This window comes from Brachycentrus maculatus, unplaced genomic scaffold, assembly GCF_059751285.1.
Source record: "Brachycentrus maculatus isolate JH-2025_06_01 unplaced genomic scaffold, ASM5975128v1 h1tg000206l, whole genome shotgun sequence".
Lineage (NCBI taxonomy): Eukaryota > Metazoa > Arthropoda > Insecta > Trichoptera > Brachycentridae > Brachycentrus > Brachycentrus maculatus.
Genome location: NW_028280957.1, coordinates 338,593 through 363,045, shown reverse-complemented (window position 1 = coordinate 363,045; position 24,453 = coordinate 338,593). Strand labels below are relative to the sequence as shown.

The following is a 24,453-nucleotide window of genomic DNA, read 5'->3' as shown; positions in this document are numbered from 1 at the left end:
AAACTGTGTTTCAAGAAAATAATCTATAGGTCAGTTTAATAGATCACTTTACATACGTGTAACATTCACCAATTCTACCCATTATTGACAACCACACTACTCAAATTCTTGGAAGTTCTTTATTTATGATCCAATTTCGAATCATTATACTTGAATCACTAGAATTTTACTAGAGACATCTATCAGTAAAATGAATAAGCTTTTTTACTGAGCAGAAACTCTTTCAATCGTATGTGAGGTCCGAATCCTGGATTATAACCACATATACACGTGGAACGCCAAAAAATATACTTTTCATTTTATTATTTTAGCTTATAATTTGACCAGATAATTTATTTACAACATTTTGAGTGTGTCTAATACTTAATTAATAAATTATTTAATCTTTATAATTTATATTTGAAGCACTAACTTTGTGATTTTCTATTTTATAATTAAAATGTAACTTTGTTTTAAAATAGCTCTAAATATTTTATTATAACTTAATTAAAATATCTACCGGTTCTTTATCAAGACTAATTAACACTATTAGTATATGATCGCTTTTGACTGTGACTCCCAATCAACACAAAAAATAAAGCTTCTTGAGATCTACCTAAGCTTCTTTCCCTAACTGTCAAAATATTTTGAATATTGTTGAGTCTGTCCGCCTCCGTAGTGTAATGGTCAGCATGCTCGGTTACCGTTCTGGAGGTCCCGGGTTCGATTCCCAGGGGGGGTTAATAAATATTAGTGATTTTTTTCACTCTAATATTTATTCAATATTACACTGGACTGGTACCTGAAGTGGAGGGCTGATCACCTTTCCTTCATGTGTAATCGATCGAGATAACACTGCGTTTATATGAAGCAGTGCCCTATGCACCATTGGGGTGCGGTAAGGGTTTTATTAATTTATTCATTGTTGAGTAGATAGTGTTTTAGTATTAATCAGTATTGATAAAGAAGCGGTCAGCTTCGAAACCGGTAGACATTATAATTAAGTTATAATAAAATATTTATGCTGATTTTAAAACAAAGTTACATTTTAATTATATTCAATCCTTTTTTGCGACTGATGTAATTACTGCGTTTTCGCTAAGCACGGTGAGCCCCGTAGACCTTACAAGTGCCCACGCCAGACGGCAAACTGCGTGTTAGAACTGAAGTGACGTCATTCTCCCGATCACGTGGCGCCCCACACCCTCGTTTGGCAAGCGCTGGATTAAAAAAAATATTGTTTTCTCCGAGAATGAACGGCGATCGTTACTTGCGTCTGATTTTAGTCAATTTTCCACTTTTGCTGGAGTTGAATCGTCTGATTTCATACTACGTATTTTATTGTTTCGGCGTTAACTTTGTGAAATATCATATTTATTATTTTAAAAAAATAATCACATGTATTATACCACTTACGAGTTTTATTTCATTACACACGAGTAGTTTCGAAAACTCCGTAGTGTAATGGTTAGCACGCTCGGCCACCGTTCTGGAGGTCCCGGGTTCGATTCCCAGGGGGGGGTGGTTAAATAAATATAAGTGATTTTTCACTCCGATATTTATTCAATATTACTCTGGACTGGTACCTGAAGCAGAGGGCTGATCACCTTTCCTACGTATTAACGATCAAGATAACACTGTGTTTATATAATGCAGTGCCCTATGCACCATTGGGGTGCGGATAAGAGTTAAGGAAATTTTTGAAAACTAGCACATGTTTATGTTTATGTATATATATATATATATATATATATATATATATATATATATATATATATATATATATATATATATATATATATATGTATATATATATATATATATATATATATATATATATATATATATATATATATATATATATATATATATATATATATATTATATATATATATATATATATATATATATATATATATTATATATATATATATATATATATATATATATATATATATATATATATATATATATATATATATATATATATATATATATATATATATATATATATATATATATATATATATATATATATATATATATATATATATATATATATATATATATATATATATATATATATATATATATATATATATATATATATATATATATATATATATATATATATATATATATATATATATATATATATATATATATATATATATATATATATATATATATATATATATATATATATATATATATATATATATATATATATATATATATATATATATATATATATATATATATATATATATATATATTATATATATATATATATATATATATATATATATATATATATATATATATATATATATATATATATATATATATATATATATATATATATATATATATATATATATATATATATATATATATATATATATATATATATATATATATATATATATATATATATATATATATATATATATATATATATATATATATATATATATATATATATATATATATATATATATATATATATATATATATATATATATATATTAGCCGATTTTCCACTTTTGGTGGAGTTGAATCGTCTTGTTTCAGTCAATTTTTCACTTTTGGTAGAGTTAAATGACGTCTAGCCATGTACATATTATGTATGACGTATGTTCGGATGGTGATATAAGGAAAGACGGGTGGAGACTGACCACGAAAGAAATAAACTGATTATCACATTTGTAACCCACGAAGAAGAACAACGAACCATCTTTTGTAGCATATTTTAAAAACTAAAAATAGTCCAGATTTTTTTTTTGGAAGACCTCATTATCTCATTTTGTGTGATGACAGTCTGCAAAATGAAATTACGACGAAGGATTATTTTCACAGGTATTGAAACAAATTTGGACAATTTCCAAAACACACATACGAGTACATAATCTTTACATACATCTAAAAACTATGTACTGTTTAGTGTTACCCCGTATACGTCAGTGTTGGCATATTAAATAGGGAGCTTATTCTGAATGCGTTGACAGATTGACATTGAAAAATTCATAGATCAATCTCGCCATAGATGTCTCTAGTGAAATTCTAGTGATTCAAGAAGTATGAAATTTTTATATATATATATATATATATATATATATATATATATATATATATATATATATATATATATATATATATATATATATATATATATATATATATATATATATATATATATATATATATATATATATATATATATATATATATAATAAATTGTATATATAATATGTGAGGAAATAATTTTTTATGTGTAAGATATATACAACAAAAAAATTCATGCATAGGGAATGAAATTTATTCCCGATTTTCCCGAAACTCAACTGGAGGATAAAGGGGAATGCTTAATATTAAATTATTCATTTTCATCCGTTTCGCTCAGATGCAGATATGTAGATACCTCCCTTGCGCTTAGTAAAACAGTACACGGAATAATATACGAGTACACATTACAGACCCTGGCCTCAAATTGCTTTGGGAATTTGGAAACTTCTAGCAAGGCCACCTCGAGTTGTGGGAAGCACTGACATGCAATTTGCTATGCGCTTTGTAACGAATATTTCATTTATTGATTCGGCAGTCGCTTTGTGGTGATATATATCCGTTTTCTAAGCACGTGTCACCAACCAAGCACACTCAATAAGAAAGCTTCTTTATCTCACCAATAGATGTCTCCAGTGAAAATTCTAGTGATTCAAGTACAATGTTTCGAAATTGGATCATATTACCACGTTATATATATATATATATATATATATATATATATATATAAATATATAAATATATATATATATATATATATATATATATATATATATATATATATATATATATATATATATATATATAAATATATATATATATATATAAATATATATATATATATATATATATATATATATATATATATATATATATATATATATATATATATATATATATATATATATTTATATATATATATATATATATATATATATATATATATATATATATATATATATATATATATATATATATATATATATATATATATATATATATATATATATATATATATATATATATATATAACGTGGTAATATTTTCCTTTTGAAAATTAAGTGTAAATAATATGTAAAGTGGGTGTATAATAATAAAATAAACAATGTGTTGCTTTGTAATAAAAGTTTATTCTAAATTTATCTTTATAATAATTTTATATCTATCTATCTATCTATCTATCTATCTGATTCTGACAGTTAATTATATTATCGGAAGTCTTTTGTTTTCTTCTGAGCGACGCATGCGGCATATGGTGGTAGAACTGTTTTATGTAGGTACTTTTGTAAGTACTTAATAAAATGTATAGGTAGGTACCTAGTTATTTTATTACATCTCCCCCCTTGGGGATGAAAATTCATAGTAAAATTTTCACTCGTCCTCCGGATCATCTTCTTGTAGTGAAGGGACTGGTATAAGTTTAGTGATATGATAAAGTTTTTTATTTTATTTTTCTTTCTTTCTTTTTTTTCCTTTTTTTTTCTTTCTTGTTTTTTTTTTCTTTCTTTCTTTTTTTTTCCTTCTTTTTTTCGTTCTTGTTTTTTTTCTTTCTTTCTTTTTTTTTTCTTTTTTCCGTTCTTTTTTTTCTTTCTTTTTTTTGTATTTTTTTTTTCTTCTTGACCCTTTTAAAGTAGACACAGTTTTTTTTCAATCCATTTGTTTTTTTCTTTTGAATTCCTTCATTTTTATTCTGATCTCTTAAAGTATCTTCTAATTTAACCAAATTTACAACTTTTAATTGTTCATCTGCATTTTCATTCAAATTTAATACTGGATTCCTGCTTAGACAATCTACTTCTAAATTCTTCTTTCCTGGAGTATAGTTTTTTCTACTTTATTTTTATTTTCATTTTTCAAGCACTGTTTCTGTGTTATTTGTATGTCTTCATTTTTATTCTGATCTTTTAAAATATCTTCTAATTTAACCAAATTTACAACTTTTAATTGTTCATCTGCATTTTCATTCGATTTTAATACTGGATTCCTGCTCATACAATCTGCTTCGAAATTCTTCTTTTCTGGAGTATATTTTATTTTATATTTTGTAGAAATTTTTTCCACATTATTTTTATTTTCATTCTTCAAGCACTGTTTCTGTGTAATTTGTAAATCTTCATTTTTATTCTGATCTTTTAAAATATTTTCTAATTTAACCAAATTTACAACTTTTAATTGTTCATCTGCATTTTCATTCGAGTTTAATACTGGATTCCTGCTTAGACAATCTACTTCTAAATTCTTCTTTCCTGGAGTATATTTTATTTTATCTTTCGTAGAAGTTTTTTCTACTTTATTTTTATTTTCATTTTTCAAGCACTGTTTCTGTGTTATTTGTTTGTCTTCATTTTTATTATTAATCTTATCATCCTCCTTTGTTTTAAACCAGCACGTTGCTTCAGAGTGATATCGAGTTCCCTTATTTAAATTTTCACAAATCTTACATGGACTTTTATCTTTAATTTTATCACTAGTTCTTAGATTTCCACGTCTTCTTTGATTATCTTCTAATCGTTTTCTTTGATCATCTTCTAATTTTTCTCTCTCACTCCGAACATATTGTAGTAATTGTTTTAATACATCTAATGTTTCATAATTCATTTCCAATTAACAAAATTGTCGTTTTATAACGTGGTAATATTTTCCTTTTGAAAATTAAGTGTAAATAATATGTAAAGTGGGTGTATAATAATAAAATAAACAATGTGTTGCTTTGTAATTAAAGTTTATTCTAAATTTATCTTTATAATAATTTATATCTATCTATATCTATCTATCTATCTATCTATCTATCTGATTCTGACAGTTAATAATATTATCGGAAGTCTTTTGTTTTCTTCTGAGCGACGCATGCGGCATCTGGTGGTAGAACTGTTTTATGTAGGTACTTTTTGTAAGTACTTAATAAAATGTATAGGTAGGTACCTAGTTATTTTATTACATATATATATATATATATATATATATTTATATAAATATATATATTTATATATATATATATTTCTATACCCAATTTACGAAGAAATATATATATATATGTATATATATATATATATATATATATATATATATATATATATATATATATATATATATATATATATATATATATATATATATATATATATATATATATATATTTCTTCGTAAATTGGGTGTAAATAATATGTAAAGAGGGTGTATAATAATAAAATAAACAATGTGTTGCTTTGTAATTAAAGTTTATTCTTAATTTATCTTTATAATATTTTTCTATCTATCTATCTGATTCTGATAGTTCAGAATATTATATTTTTTCTATCTGATGTCTTTTGTTTTATTCAGTGCGACGCATGCGACATCTGGGGGTAGATTTGTACTATATGTAGGTACTTAATAAAATGTATAGGTAGGTACCTAGGTATTTTATTACATATGACGATCGTAAGCCCCGTAAATGCCCAGATTTCTATACTCTTCTTCATGTATGTTGAGATGTCAAAGAAAAATACATAAAACTTTAATTAAAAATGCATAGATATTACCGCAAACTGACTGCTGAATCAATTAATGAAGTTGTTATGTTATTGTGTCCTGAAATTTCCATAGATTGGAGATAATCCAGATTTGTGAACAATTATTTGGAAACACTCATTAAGTAAGATTAACATAATTTTATTTAAATTTTATTTTAAACACTCATGACATACATTTTCCTACGTCACTCTTGGCAGTTCAAATCCACTCGATGCTAACGTCCGTCATAATAAATTTGTATCGAACAATTTGTACTGAAGAGACTCTCGGGGCTAGTGGATAGTGGAAGTGGTAGTCAGTGGCAGTGGTAATCAACTGTCATGCAAAATATTTCATTTGACAGCTGCAAGTTACGTGGACTGACGTTCGTTAGCTATTCTAAAACTAGGGATCGAGATCTCAAATCATTTGGCACAGGATTATTAACAGAACGTTACACATATAGCTCACTCCTTTCAAGAACGTCATAAATATAAAAAAATCGTCAATTTTCAGTTGTGCATGTTTTCCGGAATGCCCTGAAAATGTACTATATCCCAGCAAAAGAGGCATATTTTTAACTTAATATTTACCCGCCACAGGGCAGAATGTGTTGTTTTTGCATTTTAAAGAAAATATATTGTTATTATTTTTTTAATTATACTAAATTTTTTTCAAGTGGAGAAAAAACCTTCAGGTTTTACCTAAAAAGATCTGTCGCACAGTAAAAAGTTCAATAAGTGGCCTGATATTTATTTTTAATACATTGTATTATATATTTTAACTTTAAAAACTTTCTCATGAAAAATCAAGTTTTTTTATTTATGACGTTCTTGAAAGGAGTGAGCGATATAACATAACTTCAAAAGCACATAGGTGCACCCTATAGAGGGTGTTTTGGTTTTTAACCGGCAACATTGTTTCTACAGACAATTTGACAGTTGATTTGAAGTCAGTACGTTTTGCCATTTCACCATGAATTGACTGAATGACCATTATGCGCGTCGTGGGTTCGGTGAATGGGCCATAATCAATATTCAGCTTGATAATCTTTTTCAAAGTAAAATTTTGTTCACCTATGAGGCACATTTTTGGTCGAATGGCTATGTCAATAAGTACAATTGCCGAATTCGGAGTGGATAAAACCCAGAATCCTTTGTCGAGGCACCCTTACATCTATTAAAAGTCAGTGTTTGGTGTGCTTTATGGGCAGGTGGAATTATTGGCCCGTATTAAAAAAAAAACGTTTCCGACCAGAATGTTACGGTCAATGAAGATCGCTACAGAATTATGATTACTGACTTCTTCGTACCTCAGTTGAATGGCATTGATGTGACAGAACTGTGGTTTCAACGCGATGGCGCAACATGCCACACGGCGGGTTGAGGAACGATAAAAGGGTATAATAGCATCATATTTAAATAGATATTTATCCAAGTTTTTAACTAAATAATGGGGGTTTTCACACACTTTTGACAACCAACGATCTTGGAATCTAGGCTTTATAAAATTCGAACAGATGCTTACTTCTTTTCGAAATATCCGGATCTAAATTCGATATTTTGAGCAAAACATTTAAAATTGTACAAGAATTAGGGTATTATCAATCGGGAGGGATATCTAATTTAACATACTTAACCTATAATGGATTATGTAACACTCGTTTTGTGTTTATAACAGCAGATATAATCAATATTTTCATTCATCATTTTCTTTTGCAAAATTCGCCTTCGTAAAAACGTTGTTTTCGTAAGTTGGTAACAAATGACGTCACAGAAACGAATCTACACTACTACTATTACAGTTCAATAAAGCAGATACATAAAGGGATACACCCCATAACACACCCGATGATGTAAAATTTGATGACGTATAGCGGTGTCCGTTTTTCGTTTTATTAAAATATCTAAAGTTTAAACCTTCATATCTCCCTAAATTCTCTACAGATTTCAATAAGATTGTTACCGATTGTCTTGTGATTTTTTAATATTAATTTATTAGCCAATAATAATACACCATGAGAATGATCCATTGAAAATGATAGCTGTCTTTATTACGAAGCCGATCCTCGATCGAGCGGGAAAAATATTTCGTATTGTAATTTTCCATTGGCTTTACGAAATTTCATTGAAAATTTACGTACGGAATTTTACGATATTAGCAGTACCTGGCGTCAAAACGCTCCGATATTACGATCTAAAAATAGCCACCGCGCTGCAGTATTATAAGCCGTGGGTCTGTGTATACCTATGCACATATATATGTAGGCACTGGGTGCCTACCTACCCAAACAGTGAGTGAAGTTTGTGTGCGTGACGTCACCGGCTCGGTGATAGGCGGCGCCGACAGATGGCAGACGGCGCTATCGATCCGCATCCGGCTCGGAGGACCACCATTCATGGTTTTCGGTCTAGGGCGATTCAGTGAGGATGGAAAATTCTTCCAGATTGAAGTTGCACGTTCGTCGAGATATGATGCTATGTGTGCGTCTGAAACAGCCCTTCGGGTACCACTGGTTACGCTTTTCCAAACACAAACACAAGTATAGGGTGGTACAAAACTAATCTACGCTTTTCCAAACACAAGTACAGGGTTGCGCAATATTAATCACCCTATCGGAAGATGTTATAATTTTTGCAAATGGCGTCGTACGTCAATCGCATTTGTGAACTATGCATTCCAGACGAACAAGCTCTGATAGATGTCTCATATATCGATCATCTTTGAAAACTACATCTATAGCTATCCCAAACCCAAAAGCTTTATTTTTTTATTAGTAAACATTTATTTAAATCACAATTTTTACATATGTAGCACAATTTTTTTGCAGAGACCCCACGAAGCCACCTTGTGTGTCTTGTCGGTGGAGTTCTTTTTTATAATTTTTTTTATTGTTTTTAACGATTTTAGCCTAATATACACACAAAAAAGATTAAAAAAGTTAAGAATATAAACATTTTACAATTTTCATAAATTAAATCTTGATCATTTACCCATTCCTTTATTTTGCCTTGGCTCCATATTTTATTTTGACCTCTAACATCCGTCGGCAAAAAATTAAAAATGTTCGGAACGATGTATTGGAGTGTTCGACTCCCATATTTATTGTTAATTCTTGGGACTATCAACCCTTCGTTGTGTGTAAATCGTGTATCATGGTTGTGTACTAAAGGATTTCGATATTTTTGTCTAGTTTGTTGTTCAGCAATGATACTCATCCACAATATTCCACGTACCGGCAGTAATTCAATCAGGGTATTATCAATTTAGAGAGCGTGCATTTGCTGTTGAAGGCTCGTTGGCGTGGAATGCTTTTGAACTAGCATATTGTAACTGTAAGATTGAGTTGATCTTAAAATCCTCTTCCTTTTATCGCTACATCCCAATTTATCGACTGTTGGAGACAGCTCTCCCCGTTTTTAGTTTGTAGGTCCTTTTATCATATACGTATAACGTCACCTAGGCCATGCCTTCGAATTTTTTTGTCTTTTTGTAGCATCCATGATTTGTTTTAAATCTTCTGATATCGTCATAAATGCGTAGTACCACATACAAAGGCAGTGGCGGTACTCCATCACTAGTGACCCCGACGCTACTAATTTATAATAAAATTCAAAGCATTTTGACTCTTATTGACAAGTGTCGTTGGGATAATTATCGAATGTCAGGTACGTCCGCTGCTTTGTGAAACGCGCGGGAAACACCTGAATGGGTCCTCTCCATAGAAACGAGCCTTTCTTTTGTCTCTGGTTCCATTTTCGAATTGAATGGGCGAGGCCGTTCGGCAGCCCCCCAATTTCTGCAAATTGTAAAGGGAGCCGTACAGATAATGAAGGCCGGCACATTTTTCGCCGACGGTTTTTATAATAGGTACCTACCTACGTACCTACGCAGTTTGTTTATATTACTGGGTTAAAAGAATGGATCATTTGCAGACGGGAGGAATATCTGATTTAACATAATCAACCTATAAAGGATTGTATTAGACTCGTTTTGTGTTTAAAACAGCCGATATAATCAATATTTTCATTCATTCATTTTCTTTTGCAAAATTCGCCTTTGTAAAAACGTTGTTTTCGTAAGTTGGTAATGAATGTCGTCACAGAAACGATTGACTTTGACGAAATTGAAAATCATATTTTCCGGCGTCTCCCAGAATGTAAAATTCAAGAGATTGAAGATTTATGCGCTGGTTGAAGTGAAGCCATTTTAGTTCTGTGCGAGATAGTGAAACATATTACAAATATTAAGAGAAATATTATTTCGAGAAATGAAAATACTTTGTGTTTTGATTCACTCACATTTTTATAAACCAACTAGTTTCGGCAACAACCTGTTGCCCTCTTCAGGGTTTAATTTATGTCATAAATTAAACCCTGAAGAGGGCAACAGGTTGTTGCCGAAACTAGTTGGTTAATAAAAATGTGAGTGGATCAGAACACAAAGTATTTTTATTTCTCGAAATAATATATCAATATGATCCACAAAGTTAATGCTTTCAATATTCAAAACATTAAGAGAAATTTTTACCTCGTGGTTTTATGCGAAATAATATGGAGGGCACAGATTAATCGATTGAAAAATAGTGCCAATTTCGATTCTCATACTAATCTGTTTGAGCCGGTTTCATTTCGCATTTAATAATGTCACAGAGACGCGTGTCAGACTGGGGGTCAACTGCAGTCAATTGCAATATATGAAGACATAATTGAAGTGCATCGAGCGCATTAATTACAGAGTTCAATCAGTGCAGCGATATAGAGTGTGCCATCGTTTTTATTGTGTTCTCTTACTTGTGTTTGCAGCTTTGTAAACAGGTCGATGGGTGTGAGAGGATTACTTATAGACAGTTTGAAATAATACCACTATTTATTAATATTATACCCAATTTATACTGGTCATTTTTTATTTGTTGCCGACGGTTGTTAGAGGTCAAAATAAAATATGGAACGAAGGCAAAATAAAGGCAAAATAATGGTCGAGAGTTAATTTTATGAAAATTGTAAAATGTATATATTTTATTTTATTTATTTATTCAAAACATATTACATTCATTTATTACAATATTCATGTCTTGTAATATGTGAATGTTATATGTTTTGTATCATATATTCAAAACATATAACATTCACATATTACAATCATATTATTATTAAATATTTATTAAAACCCTTATCCGCACCCCAATGGTGCATAGGGCACTGTGTCTTATAAACGCAGTGTTATCATGATCGTTTTACACATGAAGGAAAGGTGATCAGCTCTACGCTTCAGGTACCAGTCCATGGTAATATTGAGTAAATATTACAGTGAAAAAAATACTTATAAATCATATATACATACTTATAATATTCCTGATGAGCAATTTCTATTTCTCATTTTGGGACATGGGATTAAGGTTAACAAGACTGGAATACAAATAATAAAGTACCTAACAAAAGAGATTTTTTTAAGTAACCAAAACTAATACATGGCAAAATATAAAAACAATAAACAGGTATAATATTATAAATCGGCATAAGAAGCATATTTAAAATAAATAAATGAGAAAATATAAAAAACATAAGGTAAAAACAAAATAAGAAAATATGACTGATCACTACAATATTCTTAATTTTTATATCTTTTCTTTTGTGTATATTAGGTTAAAATGGCTAAATACAATAAAACATGTATTCAAAAAGAATATATGTGTGTGTGTGTGTGTGTGTGTGTGTGTGTGTGTGTGTTTGTTTTGGGTTGTGGTCCCTCGGTTAGTGTCGCGGACTCACTGCCACAATTTAATACATATTTCTAATAATGAGCCACCTAGGCTTATTATTAGAAATGTACATATTATTATAAACTTAAAATTGTAAATACATGTATGAATAATAAATGATTTTTTTTTTAAAAAACGTACTAGTAAAATATGTAATAAAGCAGTAGAAATACCAAATATTTTTACTACTTAAGAGAATATCAAAAAAAATGCAAAACACATATACGGTAGTGTATTAGAATAAAATTTTGTGCCTGATTTTATGAATTCGTCATTCGTGAGTAAAGTTTAAGGTGAAAGAAACATGCTTAAAAAAACTTGGTTTATTAATAAAGTTCTACTCGCGCCTGGAGGAAAAGGTTATGCAATCCGCATAGCGCAAATGCCACGCGAGTTGCATACCTAAAATTCCCGCATACCTTCGTAAATTCTCGGTTTTGTTTTCTAAATAAAGCTGTATTTTTCTATTATAAAATTAAACTAACATGAAAGCACAAACTCACGAAACATTAAGAGTTTTTTTTGATTTTTAAAAATTACTATGGATATACATATCGCTCTTTCCTTTCAACAAGGTCAAATATCAAAAAACTTGATTTTTCAGGAGATCGTTTTTAATGTTTAAGAATATAGTAAAATGTATTAAAAATAAATATCAAGCCACTTATTGAACTTTTACTTTTTCAATTTCAAAAACACCGATTTCGGGGCACTGCTTTATGCTATACTTACTGTTGGTTTTCAATAACAATATGCGGGTTGTAATGTTAGTTTTCTTCTTCCCCAGGCGCCTTCCTGATCCCCTTCGCCGCCATGCTTATACTCGAGGGCGTCCCGCTGTTCCTGATCGAGATCGCCATCGGCCAGAAGATGCGCCTCGGCGCCCTGGGCGTTTGGAACACCATCCACCCCTGGCTGGGCGGCATCGGCATCAGCAGCTGCGTGGTCACCCTCTTCGTGGCGCTCTACTACAACGTCATCATCACCTGGGTCTTCTTCTACCTCTTCAACAGTTTGCAGGTGACCATTTTTCTCTCATTTTGGTATTAATCCCCTTTGATTATCTCTCCTGGGTGTTCTCCTACTTCTTCAACAGTTTGCAGGTGACCATTTTTCACTCATTTTTGGTCTTTATCTCCTTTGATTATCTCTCCTGGGTGTTCTTCTACTTCTTCAACAGTTTGCAGGTGACTATTTTTCATTCATTTTTGGTGTTAATCTCCTTTGATTATCTGTCCTGGGTGTTCTTCTACCTCTTCAACAGTTTGCAGATGACCATTTTTCACTCTTTTGGTCTTAATCTCCTTTGATTATATCTTCTGGGTGCTCTTCTACCTCTTCAACAGTTTGCAGGTGACTATTTTTTACTCATTTTTGGTCTTAATCTCCTTTGATTATCTGTCCTGGGTGTTCTTTTACCTCTTCAACAGTATGCAGGTGACCATTTTTCCCTCTTTTGGTCTTAATCTCCCTTGATTATATCTTCTGGGTGTTCTTCTACCTCTTCAACAGTTTGCAGTTGACCATTTCTCTATCTTTTGGTCTTAATCTCCTTTGATTATATCTTCTGAGTGTTCTTCTACCTCTTCAACAGTTTGCAGGTGACCATTTTTCACTCATTTTTGGTCTTAATCCCCTTTTAATTCTTTTTCTTCTGTTCGTGTGATGTCAGGTGCTCCCTGACGTCGACTATCACTTGAGAGTAATAATTGTCCTTGTCTTGGACAGCTCTAAACATCGCCTCGACGGTCCAATCTCGTATTTTCCCTATTAATTATCTCTGGTTATTGGTTTTTCGCGGTGTTGTTTCAAAATTTAATACCGGTCTGCGAATACCTATAGGAGACTTAAGATTTTGAAAAAACGTAGTTTGTAACATAAAATAAAATTTTAAATTGGAAGATTTTGAACAAAGGAACATGTTTATTTTTATGTAAATATTTTTATTTTACATTATAACTGTATATACTAAACATCTTATAACTGTTGTATGTTTTTTTTTACTTTAGCTCTATATTAATCTTCTTAACTTTTGCTATATTTTATTCTTGCTGTTTACTTTTAACTCATTTGTTAAATTTTGTAATTGGAATGTTATAATAACCTGTTTTATTTGTTATTCATTATTGTAAATTTATTTATGTTAATGTTCTTTTAAATTTCTAAATAAATAAAACATATAAATAATTTATTCAGGAATTTTTGATGTTAGTGAAGGGTTTCAGTATAGGCTCCACCTCTCACTGATCGACATTAAATTGAGAAGCGAGCTAAAAAATTGTAATGGTTTATCGCTTTATGATTTATTATATAATATTATGACTAATAAATATCCCTCTGTCACAAGGGATTACCAACTACTCGAGCGAAAGCGAAAAAACGCAAATTTCGTTATTTCCTTATTCTTCTTTATTTTATTTTATAATAGGATAAAAAATTCTGTATTCATTACTTTTGTATTGTTATTTATCCTTTCAAGGACGGCTTTCGTGAAACGACTTGGGAATTTGTAATTTAGATTGCTTTAAAAGACTTGTCCTTTTTCTTGAATTTTATAAGATATGTTTTAATTATACGGCCTTAGAGAGGAATAAATTTTACTTCATTTTTTATTTTAAATAACTTATTTTTTTGATTTTTTAGCAATCATTTAGTGTTTGTAATCTAATTAGAATAAACTGACCATTTATTTTTGTCCTCAAGACGGGACATCTACCAATTTTTTACGTAATAGTATGTATATAAAAAAAACAGGAATTTTTGTATTAATTATGTATTAATAAAAAGAAAAGGAATGTTGATAAAGAAAATAAGAGGAATAAATAAAATAAATATGAAAAAAATATTGTTGGGTAATATATCCAAAATTAAACACGGTTAATGGATTGAATTCAACATTATTTACAAATCGCTCACTCCTTTCAAGAACGTTCGTTTTATATCAAAAATCGTCAATTTTCAGTTGTGCATAATAATAATAATAATAAAATTGGATAACTTATATAGCGCCATTTTCGTAAAAAAATACCTCAAGGGCGCTTCACTGTGAATGAATTGGGGAAAATATTATGGTGGAAATGATTTAGCAAACAAATGTGTTTTTAGTCTTTTTCTAAAGATCATCTCACTCTCACTATTTCTAACCATTGGTGGAAGAGCATTCCACGCCGTCGGTCCTGCAACAGCAAAGGCACGCTCGCCAAATTTAGTGCGTTGGTTGCGAGCTGGTAAGATAACTTTGCCCATTGCAGATGTTGTCGCCGATCGAAGCGTGAGACGTCTATCAACCAATTCATCTGGAATACACAGCTCCTTAAGATACTCTGGAGCCATATTGTGTATTGATTTATACATGAGTAGGCAGAGTTTATACTCAACCCTTTCGGGAAAGCGTAACCAGTGGAGTTTGTGAAGTAGTGGGGTGATGTGACTGAATTTAGAAATTCCAAAAATTAGTCTCGCTGCTGCGTTTAACACTGATTGCAGTCGAGTCATTTTATTGTTTGGTAGACCCGTGTATATACCGTTACAATTTTACATGTTTTCGGAATGCCCAGAAAATGTACTATATTCCAGCAAAAGCTGCATATTTCAAATTAAATATCTACCCGCTACAAGGGAGAAAGTGTTGTGTTTGCATTTTGAAGAAAAGGTATTGCTTAATTATATTTTTTAAAATATACTTAATATTTTTCAAATGCAGAAAAAACATTCAGGTTTTACCTAAAAAGATCTATTACATAGTAAAAAGATCAATAAGTGGCTTGATATTATTTTTCAATACATTTCATTATATTTTTAAACTTTAAAAACGATCTCCTGAAAAAATCGTCTTCTTATTAGGTCTGATGTACGCCTTGAGAAGCACCTTGCCATCTTCAGGGATGGATATTAATTAGTCACTAACGAGTCCTTTTTGTCCCCAGTCCCCGCTGCCGTGGTCGTCGTGCCCGACGCTGAACGGTACCGCCGTGGCCGAGTGCGTCAAGTCCTCGGAGACGGCCTACTTCTGGTACCGGACCACGCTGGACGCGGCGCCCTCCATGGACGAGCCCGGCGGGCTTAAGTGGTGGATCGTGCTCTGCCTGCTGCTCAGCTGGACGGTCGTCTTCTTCATCGTCATGAAGGGCATCCAGAGCAGCGGCAAGGTCGGGAACAACAAGTGCTGCTAACTTGACACGTTGACTGGCAGTTGTTCAAGTGCTTTATGCTTACAACCCTTGAACTGTCGTTAGCATTTAAAGCTTTTGGACAGTTTGGAAACTAGAAGTCTTTAGGGATAAAACTTAAAACAAATCTAGATTTTAAAAAAAATTGGAAACAAGTTTTATCAGCTGGTGACGATTAGTATAAACGTATTCCACATTTCGCTCACTCCTTTCAAGAACGTCATAAATCAAAAATCCTCAATTTTCAGTTGTGCATGTTTTCGGAATGCTCAAAAAATGTACTATATCCCAGCAAAAGAGACATAATTTAAACTTAATATTTACCCGCTACAGGGCAGAAAGTGTTGTTTTTGCATTTTGAAGAAAAGGTATTGTTTAATTATTTTTTTAAAATATACTAAATATTTTTCAAATGGAGAAAAAACCTTCAGGTTGTATCTAAAAAGATCTGTTGCATAGTGAAAAGTTCAATAAGTGGCTTGATAGTTATTTTTAATACATTGTTTTATATTTTTAAACTTTAAAAACGTTCTCAACTTTGAAACACAGGCCATGCCATCCGTAATACATATAGTAAAAAAAAAATATATGTAACTATAAAATAAATAATAAAAAAAAAATAGAAATAAATATCGTTAAAATGGATTGATTTTAAAGTTTTAAATGTTTAATTTTGTTTCAGGTGGTCTACTTCACTTCGCTCTTTCCTTACCTCGTGTTGACCATCTTCTTTATCCGAGGAATCACCCTCAAAGGAGCCGGAGCTGGACTCATGCACATGTACACACCGAAGGTTTGTTATTTTCCCATATCTTTTATCTTGGTCTTGTACCATTGTCATACTCATTGTCTTACAGATTGTCATACAGCATTGTCATATTCGTATGTTATTGCTAGACAGTGTCTTTTGAAGTATACAATAAAGGAATTTTCATTTATGTTTTAACCCTTGACATGAGACTTGTTTCGATGTAGTAGCGTGTTCGGCAGTCCTTGGAGCTGCACGTCTTGTTACGCCCATTTTTTCTCTAGAACATATCGCTCACTCCATTAAAAAACGTCATAAATAAAAAAATCGTCAATTTTCAGTTGTGCATGTTTTCGGAATGCACAGAAAATGTACTATATCCCAGCAAAAGCGGCATATTTTTAACTTAATATTTATCCGCTACAGGGCAGAAAATGTTGTTTTTGCATTTTGAAGAAAATGTATTGTTTAATTATTTTTATAAATAAATTAAATATTTTTCAAATGTGGAAAAAACCTTCAGGTTTTACATTAAAAGATCTGTTGCTCAGTAAAAAGTTCAATAAGTGGCTTGATATTTATTTTTAATACATTGTGTTATATTTTTAAACTTTAAAATCGTTCTCCTGAAAAATCAAGTATTTTGATTTATGACGTTCTTGAAAGGAGTGAGCAATATGTTGATTTTTTTAAGGATGTATATTGAAAAAATGTATTTATATTTTTTTTTACTTTCAATTACTCTTTTCTTTTTAAAACCCTATATTTATGTCGAAGAATAGTTTATCTTTTTTCTTTACAAAAATAGTGTAAAAAATACAAGTTGCTATTTAACGAATACTTGGCTTTAACTTTAGCAACTTTTTATTTATTATTAATTTTATTTATTTATTTATTGGAATACCAACAGAATATTTAACAAAAATAACATAATATGATAAAATAAAAAAAATAACATTCCAATTAGAGGTTTTCTCTTAAGTAATCTAAAAATAAAAATAAACTGTCATGTACATAAAAGTAAAACTATATAATAAACTTACAATACATGTTTTTATCAAGTAATAGAAATTTTCTTTATCAACTAGTCGAATAGACGTCGACAATATTTGTCTTAAACGTATTAAATGAAACATTATTGACGTCTATTTCATTAAGCATTACATTACACATATCGCAGGCTCGATTTGAAAATGAATTTTGGTATGACTTGTTGTGCATTTTAGGGATTTTAAATAAATTTTTGTTTCTGGTCTGTGCTCCCGGGACTCTAAAATTGATGATTGATAAAAGCTCTGGGCAATCTACATGATTATGAAAAAAAATATACAAGAAAATATGTTTTCTTTGAAATAAGGTGGTTTTAAAAAACAGACGTAATCTTTGGGGAGATTATGTCTGTTTTATAGAATGGTGAATTTGGCCGAGTTGGACATTTCGGCTGTCCAAACTCAAAACACAGTAAGGGACATTTTTTTATGTTTTTTTTTTGCATTTTTGGATTAAGTAGATTCTACTTAGTCCAAAAGCGCAAAAAAACGTACCTACTACAAAAAATGTCCCTTACTGTGTTTTAAGTTTGGACAGCCAATTTGCCTCTTTTGTGATTTATGTATGAATGCTTTTAAAAAATGAAGAAAAAAAAAAACACTTCCCCGCTAAATCACTGTCTCGCTTTTTCAAATGTTTAATTTTTTTTATTTTTAGTGTAAACGTTTTTAGAAAGGCAATAGTTTTTTTTATGGTCGTAAATTTTACAATGGTCCCGTATCACGGTGTTTTGAAACAAGTCCCGTGATCTGTTCAACGTCTGATGACGCAGGTGGAGAAGCTACTGGACCCGACGGTGTGGCTGGACGCGGCCACGCAGGTCTTCTACTCGTTCGGGCTGGCCTTCGGGTCGCTGATAGCCTTCGGCTCGTACAACTCGCCCAAGAACAACTGCGTCAGGGACGTGATCCTCGTCAGCTTCTGCAACGCCTTCACGGCCATCTACGCCAGCGTCGTCATCTTCTCCATCCTCGGCTTCAAGGCCATGTCCAACGTGGACAAGTGCATCGACTCGTGAGTCATCTTGCTTCCTTCTAGATTGGCTTATTTTAATCACAACGCTGTGAGTGTGTCCATATTACAACACTTACAACATTTTGAATGTGTACAAATACTTGTTCACAAATTATTATCTCTTATTAGGAGTTATTTTTTATATAATTTTTTGATATCTCAACATGGATGAAGAAGAATATGAGCATTTGCTGGACTTACAACTGTCGTGGGTTGGAACTGGTCACTTTGTGATTATAATCCAGGATTCCTATCTCACATACAAATGAAATAGTTTCTGCTCAACAAAGGGCTTCTTTCATCTCACCTTATATGTCTCTAGTGAAATTCCATTGATTCAAGCACTTTGTTTTTAATTTGAACCATACATATAGAAGTTCCAAGAATTTGAGGAGTGTGGTTGTCAATCATGGGTAGAATTGGTGAATATTACACATGGAGTGTAAAGAAAGTGATCACTTAAACCAGCCGGTCAACCATGACGGTCGTAAGCCTCGTAAATGTCCAGATTTCCATATTATTCTTCATCCATGTAGAGATGTCAAAAAATATTATAAAATAACCCCCAATTGAAGATAATCCATATTTGTAAACAAGTATTTGGACACACTCAAAATTATGTAAATATATTTATATTTGTTATTTACTGCTTCGGCATTCGCTTAGTGGTATGACATGATTAAATTATAAATAAAACACTTGATTTTTACCACTTTCGTATCGTATTTTTTACCACTAGTTTTGGAAACTATAGATAGTTCCATTTTCAGGTTAAAATTAACCATTTATACAAGTATTTGGACACACTCAAAATGTATCGCCTACTTTCAAAATCCGCCAGATCCAATTTTATTTCTTTTTAAATATTTATATACTTGAAAACCCTGCTAAAAAATACTTAAAAACAGCGTTGTATTTCAAACTCCGCTATATTCATGAAACTTGCTTTCTGACCCATATCGGCCAATCAGAGAGCGGGCATAGGTCAAAAATTAAGATGACGTCATTATCGGTTTTTGTCTCGTGTTTTTTTGAAATACTGATAAAAAATCCAAAAGAACGGGAAAATTCATTTCATAATATTTTATCTAATGATAGTCAAATCTTTGAAACATAAATGTTACCTGGAATATTTGAATTTTTCGTAAAATCGACTTACATGGATCTGGCGGATTTTGAAAGTAGGCGACAGAAATGTGGTATATATATTACATTTTCTATTGGTTTTATTTGAGTAAGATGAAGTAACACTACGATACGCAGCTATTCACCGTGATTCCAGTCCAGTTATTGTCACCACATACAATTTTGAAGTGCGACAATAATTTGAGATGTAGGGTAATTTAGTCATTTCAGCCGCATGTTGTTATTTAGTTGTCGTTTTGCACTGCAGCAACATGGGCAAGATGTTCGAGCATCACATCATACCTGCCAGGAACGTGACCAGCGACATGTACGACGCCAAGCTGGCCGCTATGGACAACAGCACCTTCTACTCCATAGGACTTGAGGTCTGCAGCCTCTCCAAGCAGCTCGATGAGGTTTGACCAAAATTATTTTACCCGTCCATTCCATCCATTTCTAATTTAAATTTCACTTGGTAAATACCACTGTTTATTTTTTTTTTTTTTAAACCCCTATCCGCACCCCAATGGTGCATAGGGCACTGCGTCATATAACGCAGTGTTATCTTGATCGTTTGCACATGAAGGAAAGGTGATCAGCCCTCCGCTTCAGGTACCAGTCCAGGGTAATATTGAATAAATATTACAGTGAAAAAATCACTTATATTTATTTGACCCACCCTGGGAATCGAACCTGGGACCTCCAGAACGGTAGCCGAGCGTGCTGACCATTACACTACGGAGGCGGAGGCCTTTAAAAAAAGTGATAAAAAATTATGCATAGTGCACACGTGTCACAAAATAATTTAAGAAATTTAACCTGTTTTACAACATTTTGAGTATGTCCAAATACATGTTCACAAATCTGGATTATCTCCAGATTCGTTGTATATGTTGTAAATAAATTAACTGGTCAAATTATAAGCTAAAATAATAAAAATAAAAATGATATTTTCTGGCGTTTCTCATGTATGTGATTATAATCCAGGATTTGGACCTCACATACTAATATAAGAGTTTCTGCTGAATAAAAAGCTTCTTTTCATCTCACCAGTAGATGTTTGATCTAAAGTGCTGCATCGTAAGGGTATTATCTTTGTGTAAAGTACTGCGTAATATTTATTCAATATTACACTAGACTGGTACCTGAAGTGGAGGGCTGATCACCTTTCCTTCATGTGTAATCGACCGAGATAACACTGCGTTTATATGAAGCAGTGCCCTATGCACCATTGGGGTGCGGTAAAGGTTTTATTATTATTTTATTATTAAAGTACTGCGTTGTGTTATTGTTGTCTTTCAGTGTCGTGGTTAGGACTTTGTGCCAGGTTGTGAGATAGGGTTGTTCTTTATTATTTTTTTTATGTCCATCGTTTGTTAGGATTGTGATAGGCGTGTATCAAGAAAAAACATATGTGTATGTGTGTATATACGTATATATATGTGTCGTTACTTGTGAAAGGGATCCGAAATAGTGTCGATGAATAATGGTTGAGTGGAAATGCGATGACTGACCATTCTCTGTAAATGTCTTTGCACTGTTCCGTGTCTGTCTGCTGTGCTGGTCGGGGTTGTGGGCGTCTGTGTACCGGCCAACGTCGAGTCGGAATCGGATCTAGCTGACTAATTGAACTAAACACTAATCCCTTTCACTGCCTACACTGGGGTACTTCTAGAAAATTTGGTGATGGACTTACAATCTTATATTTATTTATTAAGATTGGCAGTGACAGGTATATTGAAAGCTTTTAAATGTAAATTCACAGCAAAATCGGGATACAATTTTATATTGTTTCAGATTTTCAATAAATTTCGCAACTTAGTTGAAAAAAAATTTGCTAAGCAAGAGCAGATCTGTCAGGAAGCCTAGATGCTTCTGTATCAGATCTGGGCATGCGGTGGGACAGCTTTCAATATGTATGGCAGCAGGATTCAAGAGATGAGAACAGATAATCTTTTTTTGTATAAGCTTTTGGGAACAAGGTAAAATTTTAACACGATTTGTGAATACGAATAAAATGTAGTTATCTCGAATGAACAACGCGTTGCTTACGTCATATTGCGTGTCAAAAATTTATCGTCAGATACTGATTGGTTTTCCAGTTGAAAGGACATTATCGACAAAATGGGTTAACGAAAGAAAAACGCTAAAATACACTCGAGTAATTTTTCCACACATTTAGCAATTGATCGTATGGAAATTTAGATAACACACGAAACTTTCGGTCGTAATACAATTTTTTTAAAAACAATATCTAGTTAAATTTATGAGTGAAAGACATTGGTACTACAAACCAAGCTAGGACACAAAATGCCGAACCCTCTTCTAGTGGAACGGAAGGCCTGTTGACGACAGTCAGCAGTCCGGCTTCTCCTGAGGAGTCCGCCTCCGTAGTGTAATGGTCAGCACGCTCGGCTACCGTTCTGGAGGTCCCGGGTTCGATTCCCAAGGAGGGTAAAATAAATATAAGTGATTTTATCACTTACATATATTCAATACTACCCTGGACTGGTACCTGAAGCAGGGCTGATCACCTTTCCTTCATGTGTAAACGATCAAGATAACACTGCGTTATATGACGCAGTGCCCTATGCACCATTTGGGTGCGGATAAAGGTTTTATTATTGTATATATATATATATATATATATATATATATATATATATATATATATGTATATGTGTATATATATATATATATATATATATATATATATATATATATATATATATATGTATATGTGTATATATATATATATATATATATATATATATATATATATATATATATATATATATATATATATATATATATATATATATATATATATATATATATATATATATATATATATATATATATATATATATATATATATATATATATATATATACATACGTATATGTATAGGTATATGTTTGCTTTGGAAATTTTGTTTTACGGCACGGTGTAAAATGGAATTTCTAAAATCTGGCCCAGCTGCTGAAAAGGTTGGCCACCCATGATTGAATTCATCCCATTATCAGTAATTTCTTTATCAAATTTGTCTTCCATGACGGTAATTGTTACTCACCTAACTGGGTATATCAACATAAATATTTTTTTTAAGGCTGCTGAAGGAACTGGCTTGGCCTTCATCGTGTTCACGCAGGCCATCGTGGAACTTCCCGGAGCTCCCTTCTGGTCCATCATCTTCTTCCTGATGCTGCTGTCGTTGGGGCTGGGCTCCCAGATCGGGATTATGGAAGGCATGCTCTGCACCATCTTCGACATCGAGATCTTTAAGAGGATCCGGAAACCGTACGTCACCGGTAAGAAAACGTCAACTCTCAAACATAGGGTGTACGTTGCGGACTGTATCCACCTTGCTGTGGTTCTATTGGTCACACATCGCGACCATTGGTAGACATCTCGACATAGATGAAGAATAATACGGATGTCTGGGTATTTACAGGGCTTACTATGACTTGTTGAAGGCTGGTTAAGTGATCGTGCAACATTCACCATTCTACCCATGATGGACAACCACACAACTCAAATATATCATTAATCTCATGACACACTACATGTGACATTTCACTCAATCCTTTCAAGAACGTCATAAATACAAAAAAACGACAATTTTCAGTCGTGCATGTTCGGAATGCCCAGAAAGTGTACCATATTCCAGCAAAAGTGGCATATTTTTAACTTAATATTTACCCACTACAGGGTAGAAAGTGTAGTTTTTGTATTTTCAAGAAAAGGTTTTTTTTTTTAAATACACTAAACATTTTTCAAACGTTCAGACGTTCTTGAAAGGAGTGAGCGATATGTAGGATTTCGGATGCGGTGACAGAGGCTCCACGATCGTTTACGTAGTATGGTCAAATTGTTTCTACAGACTGTCGATTTGACAGTTGACAGTTTATTTAATGTAAGTGTTTTGCTATTTCATCATGAACAGACTGAATGACAACTAAGCGCGTCGTAGGTTCGGTGAATGTGCCGAAAACAATATTCAGCTTGATCCTCTTTTTCGACGAAAAATTTTGTTCACCGATGAGGCACAT

The 24,453-nt window shown here is 31.8% G+C and overlaps 1 protein-coding gene across 2 annotated transcripts in view; it reads left to right on the top strand.

Annotated features, from left to right (window-relative positions):
• The window catches only part of LOC148307138 (sodium-dependent neutral amino acid transporter B(0)AT3-like), an 85,328-nt gene that overhangs the window by 48,369 nt on the left and 12,506 nt on the right, over positions 1–24,453 (top strand). For both annotated transcript variants that reach the window (XM_088263855.1, XM_088263854.1), the window contains exons 3-8: positions 13,083–13,315; positions 16,222–16,443; positions 17,147–17,257; positions 19,035–19,276; positions 20,670–20,817; positions 23,511–23,712. In XM_088263855.1, the coding sequence (XP_088119981.1) occupies positions 13,083–13,315; positions 16,222–16,443; positions 17,147–17,257; positions 19,035–19,276; positions 20,670–20,817; positions 23,511–23,712 (1,158 nt within the window). The remainder of the gene's footprint in view (positions 1–13,082; positions 13,316–16,221; positions 16,444–17,146; positions 17,258–19,034; positions 19,277–20,669; positions 20,818–23,510; positions 23,713–24,453) is intronic.